The sequence below is a fragment of the Jaminaea rosea genome, assembly GCF_003144245.1.
Source record: "Jaminaea rosea strain MCA 5214 unplaced genomic scaffold BDZ90scaffold_6, whole genome shotgun sequence".
In the NCBI taxonomy this organism is placed as follows: Eukaryota; Fungi; Basidiomycota; class Exobasidiomycetes; order Microstromatales; genus Jaminaea; species Jaminaea rosea.
Window position 1 is genome coordinate 303,277 of NW_020289980.1, and position 17,543 is coordinate 320,819.

General features: G+C 59.2%; 9 protein-coding genes across 9 annotated transcripts; 4 read left to right on the plus strand and 5 right to left on the minus strand.

Annotated features, from left to right (window-relative positions):
• Positions 1 to 242: 242 nt before the first annotated feature.
• BDZ90DRAFT_232111 (hypothetical protein) lies at positions 243 to 4,888 on the minus strand. Its single transcript, XM_025506126.1, has one exon. The coding sequence runs from the start codon at positions 4,654 to 4,656 to the stop codon at positions 352 to 354; it is 4,305 nt and encodes a 1,434-aa protein (XP_025362318.1). The 5' UTR covers positions 4,657 to 4,888; the 3' UTR covers positions 243 to 351.
• Positions 4,889 to 5,077: 189 nt separating this feature from the next.
• Positions 5,078 to 5,730, plus strand: BDZ90DRAFT_232112 (Sm-like ribonucleo protein). Its single transcript, XM_025506127.1, has 2 exons — positions 5,078 to 5,428; positions 5,519 to 5,730. The coding sequence occupies exons 1-2, from the start codon at positions 5,104 to 5,106 to the stop codon at positions 5,578 to 5,580; spliced, it is 387 nt and encodes a 128-aa protein (XP_025362319.1). The 5' UTR covers positions 5,078 to 5,103; the 3' UTR covers positions 5,581 to 5,730.
• Positions 5,337 to 7,062, minus strand: BDZ90DRAFT_279486 (hypothetical protein). Its single transcript, XM_025509184.1, has one exon. It carries the CDS (start codon positions 6,983 to 6,985, stop codon positions 5,696 to 5,698), a length of 1,290 nt encoding a protein of 429 aa, XP_025362320.1. The 5' UTR covers positions 6,986 to 7,062; the 3' UTR covers positions 5,337 to 5,695.
• A 96-nt stretch (positions 7,063 to 7,158) lies between these two features.
• On the plus strand, positions 7,159 to 8,856 carry BDZ90DRAFT_170083 (hypothetical protein). Its single transcript, XM_025503676.1, has one exon. The coding sequence runs from the start codon at positions 7,193 to 7,195 to the stop codon at positions 8,822 to 8,824; it is 1,632 nt and encodes a 543-aa protein (XP_025362321.1). The 5' UTR covers positions 7,159 to 7,192; the 3' UTR covers positions 8,825 to 8,856.
• Positions 8,857 to 8,888: 32 nt separating this feature from the next.
• Positions 8,889 to 11,491, minus strand: BDZ90DRAFT_260195 (hypothetical protein; the record flags this gene model as incomplete). Its single annotated transcript, XM_025508236.1, has 3 exons — positions 8,889 to 9,300; positions 9,389 to 9,973; positions 10,047 to 11,491. 3 exons carry the CDS (start codon positions 11,489 to 11,491, stop codon positions 8,889 to 8,891), a joined length of 2,442 nt encoding a protein of 813 aa, XP_025362322.1.
• A 1,077-nt stretch (positions 11,492 to 12,568) lies between these two features.
• Positions 12,569 to 14,393, plus strand: BDZ90DRAFT_170133 (hypothetical protein). The gene is made up of 3 exons (XM_025503677.1): positions 12,569 to 12,628; positions 12,689 to 13,015; positions 13,095 to 14,393. The coding sequence occupies exons 2-3, from the start codon at positions 12,764 to 12,766 to the stop codon at positions 14,274 to 14,276; spliced, it is 1,434 nt and encodes a 477-aa protein (XP_025362323.1). The 5' UTR covers positions 12,569 to 12,628; positions 12,689 to 12,763; the 3' UTR covers positions 14,277 to 14,393.
• On the minus strand, positions 14,386 to 15,845 carry BDZ90DRAFT_232116 (hypothetical protein). The gene has a single exon (XM_025506128.1). The coding sequence runs from the start codon at positions 15,745 to 15,747 to the stop codon at positions 14,491 to 14,493; it is 1,257 nt and encodes a 418-aa protein (XP_025362324.1). The 5' UTR covers positions 15,748 to 15,845; the 3' UTR covers positions 14,386 to 14,490.
• A 117-nt stretch (positions 15,846 to 15,962) lies between these two features.
• On the plus strand, positions 15,963 to 17,191 carry BDZ90DRAFT_232117 (hypothetical protein). The gene is made up of 3 exons (XM_025506129.1): positions 15,963 to 16,529; positions 16,612 to 16,641; positions 16,723 to 17,191. The coding sequence occupies exons 1-3, from the start codon at positions 15,989 to 15,991 to the stop codon at positions 16,893 to 16,895; spliced, it is 744 nt and encodes a 247-aa protein (XP_025362325.1). The 5' UTR covers positions 15,963 to 15,988; the 3' UTR covers positions 16,896 to 17,191.
• On the minus strand, positions 17,028 to 17,371 carry BDZ90DRAFT_220094 (ubiquitin-like protein; the record flags this gene model as incomplete). Its single annotated transcript, XM_025504421.1, has 2 exons — positions 17,028 to 17,230; positions 17,323 to 17,371. The coding sequence occupies 2 exons, from the start codon at positions 17,369 to 17,371 to the stop codon at positions 17,028 to 17,030; spliced, it is 252 nt and encodes an 83-aa protein (XP_025362326.1).
• Positions 17,372 to 17,543: the final 172 nt, after the last annotated feature.

Sequence of the window (17,543 nt, forward strand, 5' to 3'; positions counted from 1 at the left end):
CGCTGGTGCCTCCGCAGTGCAAATTTGTCGGAACGGCGCTGGAGAAGCAAGGGCCACGTGGCGCGGCACAGCGCCTACGGTTCGAGACTTCATTGTACGCCTTTCTCGAATGCTTCCTTACTTTCTACTTCAGAATGCTCAGCATGCTGTGAGATTCTCCACTGCTCAGTCATAGTATCGTACGCAAGTTGAGGTTAGCAGGGGGACGTAGCGCGGCAGAAGGACGCGCAGGCAAACAGGTCGGGTCTGCTTCGCTTTCGAACGAGTGAATCAGATGCTGATGATACATCTCAAAGGACAACGCAAAGGATATATAACAAGGCACGCTGCCGTACACCTCCTCCCAAGGCTCTACCCCATAAGCGTAGCCAATTCCTTCCTCCTGTCGGCCTTCTCCTCCGCCCGACTCTTCTGTTGCCCCTTCCTCCCCTCCGCAACTGCACTGGCCAGCTCAGCCTTGCGCTTCTGCACCTCCAGCATCCTCTCCTCTATACTCGCCCTCGTCACGACCTTTGTACTGATGACAGGTACGACCTGGCCCAAGCGATGTACACGATCCATCGCCTGCTGCTCTTGTGCTGGGTTCCATGCAGGCTCGAGACAGTAAGCTCTGCATGCCGAGACGAGGTTGAGACCAAAACCGCCGGCGCGAAGTGAGATGAGGAAGACTTCGACGCTGGCGTCGGATTTGAAGCGTTCGAGCGCTGCGGCTCTCTCAGGACGCTTCATCGTGCCGTCTAGGCGGACAGTTTTGATGCCTGCACGATAGAGTGCCCGCTCCACTCTGTCCAACATTGAGGTCCACTGGCTGAACACCACACTCTTGATCGGCCGGTACGCTGCACCATCTTCGCTCTTCGTCGACTGGCGAGGTACAGCCACCACAGACTCGAGGTCGGGCCTTGCGTCCTTCTCCTGCTCAGTGGGCGTGTGGTGCTCGATCTGAGGCGCATCAGCATCGTAGAGCATCGAGCGTCTGTTGCACTGCGAGAAGGGGAGCAGGTCCGAGAGAAGCCAGCGCGTCTTGTGTGAGAGGCCGATGCGCGAGTCGATGGGAAGGAGGCGATCGCAGCCGAAGTGGTGGGCTGAGCGCTTGCTGCCCTTCCTGTCCTCCTCGTCGTCGCCGTCTTCGTCGCCCCAGTCAAAGTCATCGGCGCCGCCACGAGCGCGCTTGGAGTGACGAGCATCCGGCTCAGGCCCAGCCAGATCTGCAGGGTCTAGCTGCACAATGTCCGTCAACAGAGCCAGGGATGTATCGCAAGCCGGACAGTCTGCTCGATCCTCAGCCGTGAGGGCCTTTGGCTTCTTGTACGCCGGCACCTTGGACGCAAAGCATCGCGAGCAGATGATGTGGGTGCATCGTGTGACCACAGGGCGACGGCTGCCTGCAGCTTCATCGGTGGCCGCCTCGCCCCTCACGCCCGTATCGTCGCCTTCGGCGAAGCGGGCGATATCGGCCCCACACTCCCAGCAAAGCGCCTCTTCACTCTCGCTGTACACCTCGAACAAGCCCGCAGCACGTTCGCGCGTCATGCCATCCTCGCGAATCGCGTCCACAAAGCCCGATCGACCCTCAGTCCGCCGCTTGTTGTCCTTGCTCGCGTCCACCAAGCTGGGATCGTCGCAGCAGATGCGCAAGTTGCTGATCTCCTGCAGGATAGTCGCGTAATTCGTGCCTACGGAGTTGGTGGCTTCCATCTCCTTGAAGTCCTCCTTGTAGCGCTCGTGCAGCTCCTTGTACTTTGTGCGCTCACGCTCATCAAAGTCGATGGTGACCACCCTCACATTCTTAGCGGGCAGCTCGAGTAGCTTTTTGCCCGAAGCGGTCCGCGTCTCCTTGGTACGGCGGAGAGTGAGAAACTTCATCATCGTTTGCACCTTGACAAGCGCGATGCGCTCCAGTGGCTCATTGTTCTGGTTTGCGTTGCTCCGCTGAGTCAGGGAGCTCTTCTTCTGCCGCTGACCACAGTGCTCGTTCCAGATCAATCGGTCGCTGAAGGGCTCGAGGCGCAAGAACTTGATCTGGGCATAGAGGTCGTCGAGCCTGTTTTGGACGGGCGTGCCAGTGAGAGAGAGGCGACGTTGTGCGCTGAGATTGCAGACGGCGCGACATTGCATTGTGCGTACCTCCTTGATCGTGTGAGCCTCGTCCAGGACGATGCGGAACCACTCGATGCGTTGCAGGGGATTCGGAGCCTCTTTGCCGCCCGTGGCCTTCTTGCGCTTTTTGCCTTTGCCCTTGCCATTCGAGGCGCCGGTGCCGTTGCCGTTGTAGTTCGAGCTAGAAATTGGTCGCCCTTCATCGTCGTACATCTCAAAATCGTCTTCGCCGTCGTCGGCAGCCTCGTCGTCCCCGCCTTTAGCAGCTCCCTCAGTCGTGTCGACCCAAATGCTCTGCCTCGAGAACTCAGAGGCCAGCGTCGAGTACGTCGTGAGCACGACATCGTGATTGGCAATCATCTTGGGGTCGCTGCTCCTGTTGCTACCATGGTAGATGTAGACGCTCGGCCTACTCTTCTTTGCCCAGTGCTCCTTGATCTGCTCCTCCCAGTTGGCGACAATGGTGAGCGGCGCAACGATGAGGGTAGCGCGAGACTTGGCGACTAGATTATCACGGCGTGCACGCTCGAGGGCGTCTTTGGCTTGCGCCTTCTTTCCTGGTTTCTTCGAAGACGGGAGGACGACTTTCGCCTTCTTGTTCGCACCAGCGCCTTGCAGGCCGGCAGCCATGCTCGCGAACCCGCCGTCGTCCTCATCGTCCGTGTCGGAATCCTCGTCCATCGCGCCGACGTCTCCGGGCGCAGCATTGGGTCTGCCGCGCCCAAATGCCTTGGCCTCCGTCATGGTGCTTGCAATGACAGAAATGACAGTGATCGTCTTGCCCAGTCCCATGTCGTCTGCCAGGATAGCTCCTCGACAGATGCCTGGCTCCTTCTCCTGCTCTTGCTGCGTGAGCACGTTGCGATAGGCGCGGATGCTGCCGTCGACTTGAGACCGCACGACCTTCCAGAGGCCGACGGTGTCCTTGGTGAGGTCACCCGTCTCCGCGGTCAGATCGATCCTTTTCGTTCTTGACGAGCCAGCTTCTCGCGCATCGCCTGCCTCCTCGAAGCTGCGCTCCCTCTCGCGGTCCAGGAGGAAAGTCAAACCTTGCTTCTGGTGGGGGAAGAGCGGCGTGACGACAAGACTACTGGGGTCGGTCAAGGGTAAATCTTCGCCCGCAGTGAGTTGATCGTACACCGTCTCGATCTGTTTGCGTCTCTCCTCCTCAGTCATCTCCTTCGACTGCACATACCGCGGCACCCCTCCATCACCACCGCCGTAGAACATCGCCGGCGCAAAGTTACCCCTACTCGGACCCGCAGTCTGTGCAGGCTGTGGCAGGTAGCCATTGTTCGGCTTGACGAGGGGAGGCTCGCCATTGTAGTCGTACGGCGAGTAGTGGCCCGGCTGAGGCTGGACGAAGCTGATTCCAGCCTGAGCAAGCGACTCGACGACGTAGCTTGCCTTGGGCCGAGCGCAGAAGACAAGAATGTCGCATGAGTGGGCATACCCGCCTGCAGATGCCCGCGACCTGATGCGACAGCGCGCTTCGAATGTGACGAGGGATGCTTTGATTAGGGGAGCCAGTGCATTGGCGTATTTGCCAGAGAGGATGCCAAATGACTCCTTGACGTGTGGCACAGCGTTACGCTCGTGAATGGGAATACCTTGCCTTCCCTGCTCTCGCTGAAACGCAAGGGGAGAGAGAATGGGAGAGACGGTGATCTCCGGGTTGGGGTCTGCGTTCTGTCTAGCTGCGTAGCTTCCTCCCGAGCTCCAGTTGGCCGAGGTAGATCCGAAGTTGGGGCGGAGAGGCTGGCTGAGCCTGGCATAAATGGGACGATACCCTGGGTGCGTGATGAATCTGCTAGCTTCTGGCCAATTGGACCTCTGCCAGAGCGGGTCTCTGTCCTGCGAAGGGTCCATTGCAGCTGGCCCATCGACGGCAATTGGCTCAGGCACGCCATACATGCAGAAGACGGTAGCTTCAATGACGCCCAGACAGACTGAGCCATTGTTCTTGACCTCGTCCGCTACAATGTCGCCATTCTTGATCTTGACGAGCTCAGGCTCATCACCATCGCTGTCGTCTGCGGTGAGGTCGATTGCGGGCTTAGGAGGCGGTCTAAATTCGCCTTTGGAGTCGAGCATCTCGGTCGGGACGCGAGCGCCACTCCCTCCGATGGTGGGCAGAACGAAGCCTCCTCGAGTATCCCCATTGGTGCTCATGGCGTTGACGGCGGCCGCGGCCTTCTCCTTCATCTCGCGCTCCCAAGGGCGCGGCGGCGGGATCCAGATGCGCGACGAAGACGACGAAGATGCTGAGGGGCGGCTAGAAGACTGCAAGGGTTGCTTGCTGGGTATAGCGCTGTTCGATGAGGATGAGGATGAGAAGCCGGCAGGGAGGGCGCGGTGCTTGTTTGATGGTCGTTGTGCTGCTACTTGCTCTGATGCTGAGTCAGACGATCTGCCGTTTGAGGGCCCTGCATCGCCTGGCAAGATGACGCTCCTGTGAGACGATGACGACGAGCCCTCGCCATTGTTGCGAGCACGGATGAGCTCAGTTGGATCGTCTACGATCTCGAAGGGGTCGTTCGATGTGTTGCCCGACATGATCGATGTGGCGGCAGGCAGCGGCGACGACGACGACGGAAGCAGGCAAAGACAAAGGGGCTGCAGCTGGTAGCTGCCGCGGCTGGCAGGACCAGAGATCTATGTTGATGGTCCAAGACGGTCGTCAAGAAGGAGTAGAGGTCAAAGTCTGAGCCATTGACGATGGCGACGAGGACAAGTCGCTGCGATGAGGATGAGAGAGGGAGGAAGCCAGCTAAGGGCGGCACGAGAGTGGCGCGTCAATGCAGGCAGTCTGATAGCCAAAGGCGCGAGCAAGACATCGAGCAATGGACCCTTTCCGCCCATGCATCTCAACCACGTGGTTCGACCAACTCGAAGGCGGACTGATCCCGCGTTCGCAGCAGGCACTTGCACTTGTTCTTGACATCCACATCGTGATCACTCAGACAAACTAATCCGCTTCATCGCTGCCATTTGTACCCAGCCATGGGCACCATCGGCATCCCTACGAAGCTCCTCCACGAGTCACTGGGCCACATCGTCACGCTCGAGCTCAAGGGTGGCCAGTCGTACCGAGGCAAGCTCTTTGACGCAGAGGACAACCTCAACTGCTCCCTCAAGGAGGTCCTTCTCACTGCTCGTGATGGCAAACAGTCTCATCTGGACTCGGTCTACATCAGGGGCAGCATGATTCGATTTATTGTGGTTCCTGATATGCTGCAGCAGGCGCCTATGTTCAAGAGAGTTGGACCGAATGCGATGAAGGGGAGAGGCATTGGAGCTGCTAGAGGAAGGGCGACGATCATGCGAGGTGAGCAGGCCGGACACGGCGAAATGCTACCATCGAGACTGACACTGACGCTCCTGCGCCCCCTTCGCTCCCTACTTGCGCTTTCTGTAGCACAATCGCGTCGTGGCAGAGGAGGACCGCCCCGAGGGGCACCGTTTAGAGGAGGGATGTAATGACGCGATGGAGAGCAAAGCAACGGCAACCATTACGCACGACATCGACTCGGTGGATCATCAGAAGCGGTACAAGGCATGCATTATCGGCTCAATGTAACACGACTCACTTTCGCTACGTACGGACTTCATTGCCTTCGCGCTGCGCCCCCTCAACCAGTCTGAAGTCAAATCGACGCTCACTCTGCCTCCCACAGCCTTCCCTCGTGGGAGACACCCCATCAGCATCCAGCACATGCACATCCCTCTCCACGAAGCTCACTTCACCACTCTGACGCACCAGAATGACTGTGCTAGTCCGTGTAGCGTACCATGCTGTCTTGGGTCCAGAAGCGCTCCCGCCCTTCTTGAAGCCCAGCGGCGTTGCGCTTCGACTTATAGCGGGTGCAGCGGGGGCTGCCGGATCAAGGTGCGCAGAATGAGGGCTATCAAGCATCCGTGACTCACTACGTATGGCTGCGGGCACTGATGGGCTGTGCATGGGTAGCTTGAGGGGAGGGATCAGGACGCTTGACCGCATTTGAGTGCGGGTGGTAACGGGCCCAGGCGAGGATTCCATGGCCTCAAATAGGTCTTCGATGAGATGCGCTTCGCCCTCTCTCTCGTCGTCTCTCCTTGCCGCTGCCCTCGCCACGCACTCTTCAAAGCGCTGCCTGCCCGTCGTGACTTTCGCCCACGGCTCGGTGAGAACCGAATTGGAGAGTCCGCCACTGCATGCTGAGCCACAAGATGTCGTTGAGAGTGCTTCCTTTCCATCCACGTCGCTGCCATTGCTGCGGCTGCTGCTGCTGCTGCTCGGCCCACCGATAATCCACTCCACACCACCAGGCAGTCCATCTTCTCCACTATGCAGCGCATCGCCTGTCGTCCCGTCCCCCGACTTAGTCCTGTTGCTAATGTACGCGAGCTTGGGCTTCTGCCCTACCTGGCCGAGCAGCACATTGAAGCCTGGCCATTGGTCTCGCACCTCTGCTATGCCTCGTACGTATTCCTCTAGCGTGACATCAGCGGATGATCGAAGCCAGTCCTTGACCAGCTGCCCGCGTGAGCGATAAGGCTCTCCCTGTAGCGAGGCAGGCGCCGGTGGTGGGCCGGCTTCCGTGTAATTGGTAAGGGCGCCCCATCTCCCATCCCTTGTTACGCCAAGCCATGTCCCGCCGCCCGAGGGGTGAGCATCTATACCACAGAGGGCGTAGTGCTCCACTGAAGGATTTTTGCTCGTTGAATCGGCTGAAGAAGCTACAGCGAGAGAAGGCGAGGAGGGGCTCGCTCGGAATACAGTCGGAGAAGGGAAGGAATGCCAACTTGCTTTCGCGGTGGAGCGAGCCAAGAATTCGTCGCGGTTGGAGGCTATGATCAGCGTATAGGGTGGAGAGGACGACAAGGAGAAGAAGATGCAGCACATCGCTGCCGAAGTAGGGTAAGCACGGAAAGGGAGGATGCGGCGTGAGGAACAGGAGGAACCAGTTCAAAAGAAGGAAGCGCAGCTCTTGAGAGCAAATGCGGGTGGCTCGAGCGCTGCGTCGTGGTCTGCCTTGAGATCGACCGTCGCCCTTTTGAGTCGAAACTCGCACGACTCGTCTTTCCTTCGCTTCGCAATCTCTTCCTTAGCATGGATGTGGCCTGGCCAGTCAGCATCATTTCCCCCGTGGGCTACTTCTCGTCAACTTGCGGGTACTGCCGCCCCAAAGATGGACGGCCACGCTCCTCGTGTCCGAAAAGCAGTCGCTCCTTCGGCATGTGGCTACACCAGCTCTCCCCTCTCGACTATCAAGCCTTGTGCGACCAAGGGTGGCGAAGGAGCGGCAACTACGTGTATAAGCCGGACTTGGAAAGGACGTGCTGCAAGCAGATTAGTATCAGACTAGATGCCAGGAGATTCGCGATGTCCAAAGGGCAAGGGAGGAGGGTGAGGGCGGTGATTCAGGCGCTGAGTGAGCGTGGGGATGACGAGGTACATAGGATGGTGTGGGGAAAGGGGAAGGGGAAGGGGAAGTATGCGCAGCCCATTGATCTAGAAGCTGTCTTCAAGGTCCTCGGCGGAGAGCAGGTCGAGCAACGGCCGGAGGCTGCATTGCAGAACGCAGCTGCGATGAACAGATACCACGACCAACGCCGACAGCAAGCAGAGAAGCGACGTCGGTTAGCTAGAGAGGCAAAGACAACCTCTCTCAGTCCACCACACATTCCACCAGTAGCCGGTCCTTCCATCCTGGCCGGGCGCGACCTCACATCACACCTCTACACGCAGCTGCTGCCCGCCTCCTCCACCGGAGAAAAGTACGCTCTCTTCCGTCGCTATCAGATGGCTATACATCGCGAATCAGAAGATGAGGTCAGCGATCGCAAAGGATTTGAGCGCTTTCTCTGCAAGAGCTCGCTGCGAACCACACCTGTGCAGGGTAAGACGAGGGGAGGCTCAGTGATGAAGGACGCTAATGGGGACCCAGTCGCGTATGGGGCGTATCACATGGAATGGCGACTACGCTCCTCTGGCTCAAGCTCAGGGCAGACCAATGGCGATGCACATGGCCCTGCACCTGTCGACGAGCTGGTAGCAGTCGGTGTTCTCGACATCCTTCCCAGCGCCCTGTCCTCAGTCTATCTCTTCTACTCGCCCTCCCACGCCAACCTACAGCTGGGCCACCTCTCCGCTCTACGTGAGATCGTGTTAGCACGCCAGCTTCACGCTTCTGGGCTGTTGACGCAGCCTAGATACTATATGGGCTTCTACATCGAGGACTGTGCGAAAATGCGATACAAGGCTGGATTCAGGCCTAGTGAGGTCTTGGATGTTGATGCTGGTGGTGAAGGGAAAGCCAGGACAGAGTGGAGGGAGGTGAGCGAGGTGGTCGAGAGGATCAGAGAGGGTCAGGCTTATGGCTGGAGAGTAGCGTCGCCATCAGCAGAAGACAGGCGTATCAACGAGAAAGAGCAGGCAGCGGAGCAGCCCAAGGCCGGCTGCGAAGAACTCGAAACCTCCAGCAGCGATGACAGCGGTGACGATTCGGATGAGGACGAAGACGACTTTCTGCCCTGCCCCTCACCACCTGGCATACTCGATCCTGCAAGCATCACTCCCGCCCAAATGGCTCGCACCGCCGTCCTTGAAGCTTCGGCGCAGGAGGAAGGCGTCAAGCCTCTAATGATAGCCGGTCTAGGAGATACGGAGCGACGCCAGGTCATCGAGTGCGTGGCGGCTCTGGGCCTCGAGCTCGCGCAGCGAGTTGTCTTCTTCACTTGATGCAGGAAGGCTGCGACTGCATGCAAGTGACGTGTATTGCGACGGCGGCACGAATCACCCTCTATCACCTCACCAAGGCAACAGGTCCCTCCTTCCTTGCCACTCTCAAATCCCTCGCCCTACTCTTCACAACCCAAGCCATCACGCTCGTCACCCCACGCAAGAAGTCTGGTCTGAATCGCGCCGCCGTTACGACCACGCCCGCCGCCAGTCCGAAGACTACTCTCTCCGCCCATACGGCTCCTCTCTGTCCCTGGCTCAACCAACCGGGCCTCGCACTCTCTGCTAGAGCGTAGAGGGCACGAGGAGCAACGTACAGGGCCATCTCCGCGCGCTTGCGGCGCTCTTCGATGAAGATGGCTAAACCGCAGGCGAATGAGCCCATCAAGGGCCCGAGACCGCGATCCCAATAGGTGTGCGGGATTGACGGGAAGAGACGCGGTAGGACGAGCGTGCGACCGAAGCATACCATGAACCTGCGAGTGAGCGAGGGGAAAATGGGAGGTGTGAGCATCGTTGCTGTACGCACCTGGCAATGCAAACCTCATCGTCAGCAGCACGTACCAGATCGATGCGATATAAGTCGCCAAGAAGCTAGCGCTCCTCGCGCTGCCCACCATCACTTTTCCGACACTCTCCGCTGGTCGCTTCATGAACTGGCTCGGGTTGAAGAGCAGTCGTGGGAGGAGATGCACGGGCACATAGATGCCCATGCAGACCTTCCACCCCCTGATCCAGCGCAGACCCGCATTCTTAAGGCATGAAGCACCGCCTACGCCGCAGTGTACCAGCTCGCACGGGATTCCGCCCATCTCGCCGCGACCGCGAGGGCCCGAGGCGCCGGAGAGGACATATCCTGGTTCTCCACCAGGGTTGCGAAGGGTGTCCACCTGGGCAGGGGAGCGACCTTCCTTGCGAGCGAGGGCATTGCTCCTCTTCGCTTCTATGAGCAGGCGCCTTGCCTCAGCTGCGGAGCGAGGCAGGCGTGAGGGGTCGCCCCATTCGTATGGGTGGCCCAGGGATTCGGACAGGCTGCCGAGAAGGTCTACTGCTCCGGCATCTATACTGGAGTCGCCGTATTGCCATCTGTAGGGTTTGCCTGTGCGAATGGACCGGAGAGCAAGGAGCAAGCGTTCGTCCATTGTTGCGCTGCGAGGCGGAGGAAGGATAGGGTCAGCCACGTCAAGCTCTCAGTATTGCCGAGCCCCATCGTAGCACGCACAGATTCGTGATCCACCTGACGTAAGTCGGAGGTAGCCTTTCCGGCGCATAGAACCATGACCACATAATGACAGCGCAGCAGAGCACAAAGGTGATTCCTTCGGCCTGATTGGCAGCGCCTCGCAATATTGCAGCAGGGATTGAGGACTCCGCTACTCTGGCTGCAGCCGCAAGGCGGCGTCCTGATCCGATGGAGGATCCCAGCGCTTGGCGTGAGCGCTGTCTGCCGATGATGGATGGGCCTGACGAAGAGGTGGGAGAGATGGCTGTTGCGGCTGCAGTTGCGGCCGTGGCTTGGAGGCCCTTTGCCCCGCCTGCTTTGGATGCTGCTGCGCCTATGAAGAGCGGGGCTGCCCGCACGAGGGTGTCAAGTCCACGCACGAGAGCGAAGAGGGTCAAATCCACAGTAGGTGATGGCTTTCCCAACGCACGAGGCGCGCTCGCGTCATGCGCTGCGCGTTGAGCCGTCTTCTTGATCTCGTCGCGTGACGGGGGAAGCTGGGCAGATGACTCGCTCTGGGGCGTAGCCGTGGCCAGAGGCGAAGTTTGTGGCGCTGGTGAGCGACCGGCTTCGGAGAGTCCGAGGGAAGTAGACTTGGATGTCGTGGGGCTTCTTGACCCGTCGGCCTTGGGCGTGCCGGGGATAGACAGGCTCGTGAGTCTGGCGAGGAAGTGACCTCCCGGCGCAAGAGGCGTGGGCAATGAGAGTCCCTTTTGATTGTGGCTCGATGAGAAGCGCGAGACAACTGATCGCTTGAGGTTGCTGAACGACTCTGACGGGCTCATGTAGGGCTCGCGGATCGTGGGACGTGAGCCCGATGCAGTCTGTCCGTCTTTGTTGGAAGATGCGAGTGTTGCGACTTGTAGGAACATCAGTGACGTGCCACTAGCCAGAGTGGCGGCGATGAAGCAGGACCAAATACGGACGAGCTGGTTGCGGGTGCGTGAGGACGTTGAAGGGCGGCCGGCGATGTAGAGAAGGAGCTTGGAGAGTGCCTCGTCCAAAAGACCCCATCCTAGCATTGCGGCTGCGCAGGCTGCTGCCATACCTTGTGGTGACAGCGAAGCGGCAGTCGCTCGTGCCATGTCTGCGCCGAGACCTGGAAGACCAGCCAGTGTGGGCGCAACGAGATCCTCCCATGTCTTGACCTTGCCAGCAGCATAGGTCGATGAGGACGATGGCGATCCCGCCTTCTCGCGATCCTCCCTCGCGGCCTTGCGCTCCTCCCTTGCCCTCTTTTGTAACGCCGTGATCCTCTTGACCTCGCGCGTGACGAAGCGTAGAATGGCTTTGAGTAATGAGGGAATGAGGTCGAGGACGTATCCGACGAGAAAGGCCTTTGCCGCCGGAGTCGCCAAGGAGCGTGCTGCGAGGGCGGCACGCGGCTGCGTAGGCTGCGTCCCTGGTCGTGACGACGACGGCGGCGACAGCGGCGGGGTCGCCATGACTGGCTGTGGTTTGTCAAGCTAGATGGATGTGAGGATAGGTAGCTAGGAGGGAAGGAGGAGACCAGCCTCGTCGCTGTTGTCGTGTCTTCCTCGCCTTCTCGTGTGCCTCTCTCGCGAAGTCGGGAAGGACGAGTGGACAGGCAGGCTTGCGCAGCCGGAGTGCCGGTGAGCCGCGAGCAATCACGCGGCGCACGGACGCAGGCACACGGCCGCCGGCGCTGGGCCCAAAAAGAGCAGTGAGCCCTGGAAGAGACACCAAGAGACCTCAAGCCACCTGTATTGGGACCAATTCGGCCCCTAAGATGATCATGAGACTTTGAAGGCTGAGGGAGATGACCAACAATTGCTTTGTCAGAGCCACTCAGCCAGAGCAGCCAATCTGGCCAGATTCTCCTCTGCCAGCTCTGCCAGGCCACTGTGGTCCCGAATTTGAAACCCAGTCAGGCTCCGGGCAGGCCGCGCACAGGCAGCAGAGCAGTGTATCGGCCCAGAGCGGCTCCAAAGTTTTCATTTGGCTGGTGAGGCAATGTTTCTGTGCTGCTGAAGGATGTGCTGAGCTGTTAGCAGGCCGGCTCAGCCAGTGCACAAAAGGGGGGCAGCCAGCACAGCAACTTTTCTTTCTTCTCCCTCTTCACCACACAGTCACCTCCCCTCACCTGGCCACCACCAGGAGTATCTGCTCCAACTGTTTTGCAAATTGCTCCACATCACCACATCCATCAAGCAAGCAACAACTTCTTTCCCGCAGCCCACTCCCTCCTGATCCTCATCGTCGCCTCGCATTGCCGCCGTCGCTATCGTCCACATCGCAATCACAGCCTCGTGGATCTGTAGTTGACACGCCCTCGGCGTCGTTCGCTGCGACACTTGCTTCAGCCTAGTAGTCCCACTCGTCGCCCTCGCCGCGTCGAGCCCTCCACGCCCTTTCCGACGCGACATCTTCCCGCCGCCTTCCTCATCCACCACAAGCTCGTCAATGCCTCCGTCCGCGGCGGCAGTAGCTGCCAAGAAGGAGGAAGAGGAGGACGATGACCTCTGGGAGGGATCGGAGACATCGGACGATGAGATGGAGGAGCCATCGGCCTCAGGGTCGTCCAGACCCAGGACCAGGAACAATGGACACACAAAGCCAAGGTGAGTCCAGTCCTCCCGCTACTCCGATTGAGAGGGTGAAAGCGTGAAGCGTTTGCCCAGTGGCACTGACACACTCCCACCTCGCGTCTTCGTTGCAGCGAATTCGTCACCGGTCTCGTCTTGACCACGCCGCGTATGATGTCCCGGGGAGTTGGCGACCTCTTCAAGGACATGATGGACAATGACATTGATCTGGAGCCTGACTACCAGCGAGGCGTCGTCTGGACCAAGCCTAAGCAGTCTGCCGTCATAGAGTCGCTCCTTTCCCACTATTACGTCCCGCCAATTCTCCTGTCTGAGAAGCGCGACGCCTATGGCGCCGCCAAATTCACCTGTATCGATGGCAAGCAGCGCTTGTCCTCTATCAAGCTATTTATGAACAACGAGGTGAGTGCGAGCAAGATGAGGCGCTCAGGTAGGCATTAGAGCTGCTCAACTGACATGACTGTACTTTCCCCATGCCCAGATTCCCGTCAAGGATGCTCATGGCACTTCCTTCTACTTCAACCACCCCAACAAGCGGTCCCTCCCGCCTCAGGTAGCCAGGCGCTTTGAGAAGGAGGCACTTCCCACAGTCATTTACACCAATCTTCAAGACTCCGAGGAGCGCGAGATGTTCCAACGAGTCCAGATGGGCGTCACTCTCTCTGGTGCCGAGAAGCTCTCTGCCCTCCGCAACGCCTGGACCATCTTCGTCGACGAGCTGGCGAAAAAGTACATGGACCCAGATTCGGACGGGTACAACCTTACGGGCCTCATCGGCACGCAGCGCTCCATGGACTGGATGTCGATGGCCCAGGTTACTATCACCATCGCACACGGCAAGGAGCGCTACGTGCCCAACCAGGCCCCCATGCGCCGCTTCATGGACAAGGATACTAAGGGTCCATCGACGCAGCTCCAGGATTACGTCCGCCGCATTATGGCCCGCTTTAATAAGTTGGCCAACGATGGACGCTACAACAGCTCCGTCAAGCCCCGTCCGCAGTACAAGGCTGCTCATCAGCGCCTCTCCCCCGTCGAATTCGTGCACATTGCCTGGATGATCTGGCGTTGGCCCCAGGCCACGATGCAAGAGCTCAGCGACTGGATAGAGGATATGCGCGACGGGCTGCATGTTGCGGCTCCCTCGCAGGTACGCATGAACAATTTCTGTGTCAATTGGTGTCGTGAGTACATCGAGGGACTTCGCCCTCAGGCTGTCCTGGATGGGGATGAGCCCGGCAGGGGCAACAACAGCGCGGCCGGCAGCAGCAGCAGCGGCGGTGCGAGGGGAGCAGGGCCTAGCGGCAGTGCGTCGAGTAGCTCACGCAAGCGTCCCGCCGTCGACAATGAGGATGAGGATGACTTGTACGAGGCCGCCTCGACCAGTAAGCGCTCCGCGGGACGTGACGCAAGGGGGGCGAGCACGGCCACGCGCGGCAGCACGACGAGCCGTGATCAGCTGTTCAACATGAGCCCGAGCCCCACGCCTGTGCCCCCCACCGGCCATGCTCAGCAGCAGCAACAACAACAGCAACAACAGCAGCAGCAGACTCAGCAACGACAGACCTACTTCGCAAGCAGTAGCGGTAATGGGGGAGGTGGTGGTGGGCAATCTGTCGTGCCCAGGCAGGAGCGGTTCACGCCCAGGAATCCCTACCTTTGAGGGGGGAGGGAGCGAGAGGAGCAGGAGGGGCGTATAGCGTTGAAGGAGGGGCAACGGGGGAGGTAGTAGCCAAGTAGGCTCTCATGACATCTTTCAATTAGCCACACCCCCTCACATATCATTCTGGGCATCATCGACGTGACCTCATCCTTGCGTTCAGTCTTTGTTGAGCGTATCTGTTGCATACATATTGCTACGAGCTGCTTTCTGCCCGTCAGCCCTCCGCGGTCTCTCCCAACTGGCCACCACGGCTGAGCAGGTTATATCTCTGCCTCAGCACCTCTCTCCTCGCCTCATCCTCGGGCGACAGCTCGCCGTCCTTGTCGTTGTCTCTCCTCACCCTGTCGTCATCCTCTCCCTTCTCATCCACCAAGTACGGACTGAGCATCGAATCCTCCCTGGCCCTCCTCAATCTCCATTTTTCCAACTCTTTCCCCCTCCTCTCCCTTCTTTCTTCTCCCTCCCTCATGCCCAACATTCTAGCCCAGTCCCACTCCCATGGCCATCCACTCCCTCCAGCGACCCCAGGTCGAGAAGCAGGGGCTGGTGTCGACCCATCGGGGCGTGTTCGGGAAATGGGTCCAAATCGTGAAGGCGGGTAGAGGATGTGAGACACGCGGGCGGTGAGGAGAGCGAGGGGGACAGGGCCGAAGTGACGGGAGTCTTGCGAGGTGTCGACGTATGTTGACGATGAAGAGAATGAGCGACGCTGTTGCGACACCGAGGAGGGCGAGTTGGTCCCATCTGCCTTCTTAAAGGCGGACGAGTGCGTCGACCCATCAGCCATCGACATTACTCCCCCACCCTTCGCTTTGGCAAATACGCTCGAATCCCCTTCAACCCAACAGTGGCCTGGAGGAATCCTTACTCTGGACCACACCGCTTTGCCCTTCCCTTTCGCCTCTGCTCCCCGGCTTTGCATCTCCGGGTCCACGAATCTCACCACATCACCTGGCAAGCCTAGTATGCGCTTGGTCAAATGCATGTTCGGATCGCGCGGCGAGACGAGCACGACGACATCGCCTACTTCCCATTCGTCTAGCTCTGCTGTGAAACGATTGAGCAACACAACGTCCCTCGGTGCAGAGATACCGTGCGTGGAGTAGGCGGGGTTGAGAGAGGGCGTCATTGACCCGCCGTTGATGAGTCCGAAGAAGAAGATGTGGTCGTCTACGAAGATGAGGACAGGAATCCAGGCGAGCACGCCAAGGAGGGAGTATCTGAATGCGCGTGAGGGACGAGAGGAGGAGTTTTCTCCTGCAGATGTTGTTTGTATCCGGGGAGTAGGTCGGGTAGGAGGATGACTGGCATAGCTGCGCCTGCCTGTCGATGGCCTCGCCTTGATCGTACAAGGGCGCGGAAAGGCCAAGAGAGCAGTGTCATGACAGCGAGGCAGTCTTGATGGTCCTGCTCTCGGCTCGCAGAGTAACGGTATTGCCCTTGTAAGACTCCATCCCACCCTCTGAGCCATGAATCAATCGCCTTGCAGTTTGCTTGCCCTCCTGCTTCGCCTTGAGGATGAGAGTGGGGAAGCGGCGCGAAAGCTGTGCCTCTCAATCGTCCATCTCATCTCGGACTGGCCATCGGCACTGTGCTGAGTCAGCAGTCGTTTGACCCGAAGTGGAGCGAAGTAGTCAGGTGGACCCTCTTGAGCTTCTTGTATTAGCACCTTGCCTCACTAGCCCACTCCACTACACAATAGACAAACAAGCATGATCGCCCGCACTCCAGCAACGACATTCCGAGCAGTCAGCTCCCTCAGACAGGCACCCAGTAGCGTAGCGCAGCGCTGGCAATCTACGGCGACGACCAGGCCCGCCACTCCTCTCCGCCTGGCCAATGCTTTGCCCCGCGCTCGCGCCGCCGCCACCACAACCTCCTTCAGCGGCCGCCCTGGCTTCTCAGCAGCGGCATCATTTTCTACTTCGACTCCCAGCTTCAAGTCAGCGCAGGACAAGGAACACCCGCAGTCCCTCTGGTACCACTCCCTTTCCAACGGCAAGTACGCTGTCACCTACTCCTCCACCCCACCTCCCTCCGCCGAGCATCCCTCGGTCATTGCCTCGTTCAACGCAGACGAAAAGGTGGACCCGATCGCGCATGCTAGAGAGAATCCGGACGATGTTCATGCCAATGGTCCCTTCTGGGACCTGCTGCATAAGACGCTGAAGGAGGATGTGGTGGCTAAGGGGAAGGATCCGATTTTGCAACAGGAGGCGGATCTCCGAGAGGAAGGATGGGCGCATCTGGGTGGTGAGTAGCAGAAGGGCAAGACAGACAGAGCTGTATGCTTCTGCGCAGGCTGACACTCTTCCTCCGCACCTCTTCGCCGCAGACGGACGACACCAGACGATGCCTGGACGAAGTGAGTTGAGCGAGCGTCGCACATCGATATCAGAGCATACTCTAATTCTGGGGCCTGCCCTCCTCGCCCCTCGCCCTACAGTCCCGACTCCAGACGCAATTATTGCCTCTGTCTCCTTTACAGGCGGTAAGCTGGCCCCAGAGTCATACACGGTCAACGGAACGCATCGCGCCGTCACCAAGGAGGAGGGCTTCGTGGTGCTGCGTGACACCTGGTTCGAAGCAATCAAGGCTGCGTTGAGCAAGGCCAAGTAGAGACGGACGACTCGTGATGGGAAGACAGGGACGTCTGAAAGACGAATCGTAAAGTCGTATTATCATTGAAGCGCCAACGGCTTAGTACATCTCGAGGTTGGCTCCGTCGTGGATCTCGTCTGCTCGCGTGTGTTAGAGAGGGCCAAGGGTCAGCTGCCGATCCCATGTATACGATGAAAGCTGCCACACCGGCTCACAATCGCCCAACGTGATATGGTCCTTGAATACGGTGTACCACTTCTTGAGCTGTATCTTCTCCGGGCTGGTACCAGTCTGGGCGGCAATGAGCTTCTTTAGGTCGCCCACTGTATCGTCTGGACTGCACTTGACGCGGACTGTTGAGCGCATGGCCCGACAAGACGGCAGAGTGGTCGGTCAGTTTAGGGGAACTCTCTGGCATCTCTCTCAGAGCTTCTCTGATGCTCACCCTTCCTGCCCAGACGATCGTTCGCCGTGATCTCGATGAGCGACGGCATCCTCGATGATGGTGCTGAGGATGATGCGAGCGACCCCAGGCGGCCAGGACGGAACTGGAGTCGGTGGGCGGATCGACTGAGCGCGCGGCAAAGGCCTTTGCCATGTGGGCCGAAACTCTCTGGGCAACAGAGAGAGGCCTCGAGCTGGACCTGTCCTCCCTCTGCGTCTTCG

Coding starts and splice junctions, on each gene's coding strand:
- BDZ90DRAFT_232112 (XM_025506127.1), top strand. CDS start 5,104: ATGGGCACCATCGGCATCCCTACGAAGCTCCTCCACGAGTCACTGGGC. Junction 5,429..5,518: donor AAGGGCGACGATCATGCGAG/GTGAGCAGGCCG, acceptor CGCTTTCTGTAG/CACAATCGCGTCGTGGCAGA.
- BDZ90DRAFT_170083 (XM_025503676.1), top strand. CDS start 7,193: ATGGATGTGGCCTGGCCAGTCAGCATCATTTCCCCCGTGGGCTACTTC.
- BDZ90DRAFT_232111 (XM_025506126.1), bottom strand. CDS start 4,656: ATGTCGGGCAACACATCGAACGACCCCTTCGAGATCGTAGACGATCCA.
- BDZ90DRAFT_232116 (XM_025506128.1), bottom strand. CDS start 15,747: ATGGCTCAGAGGGTGGGATGGAGTCTTACAAGGGCAATACCGTTACTC.
- BDZ90DRAFT_232117 (XM_025506129.1), top strand. CDS start 15,989: ATGATCGCCCGCACTCCAGCAACGACATTCCGAGCAGTCAGCTCCCTC. Junction 16,530..16,611: donor AGGATGGGCGCATCTGGGTG/GTGAGTAGCAGA, acceptor TCTTCGCCGCAG/ACGGACGACACCAGACGATG. Junction 16,642..16,722: donor CCAGACGATGCCTGGACGAA/GTGAGTTGAGCG, acceptor CTCGCCCTACAG/TCCCGACTCCAGACGCAATT.
- BDZ90DRAFT_279486 (XM_025509184.1), bottom strand. CDS start 6,985: ATGTGCTGCATCTTCTTCTCCTTGTCGTCCTCTCCACCCTATACGCTG.
- BDZ90DRAFT_170133 (XM_025503677.1), top strand. CDS start 12,764: ATGATGTCCCGGGGAGTTGGCGACCTCTTCAAGGACATGATGGACAAT. Junction 13,016..13,094: donor AGCTATTTATGAACAACGAG/GTGAGTGCGAGC, acceptor CCCCATGCCCAG/ATTCCCGTCAAGGATGCTCA.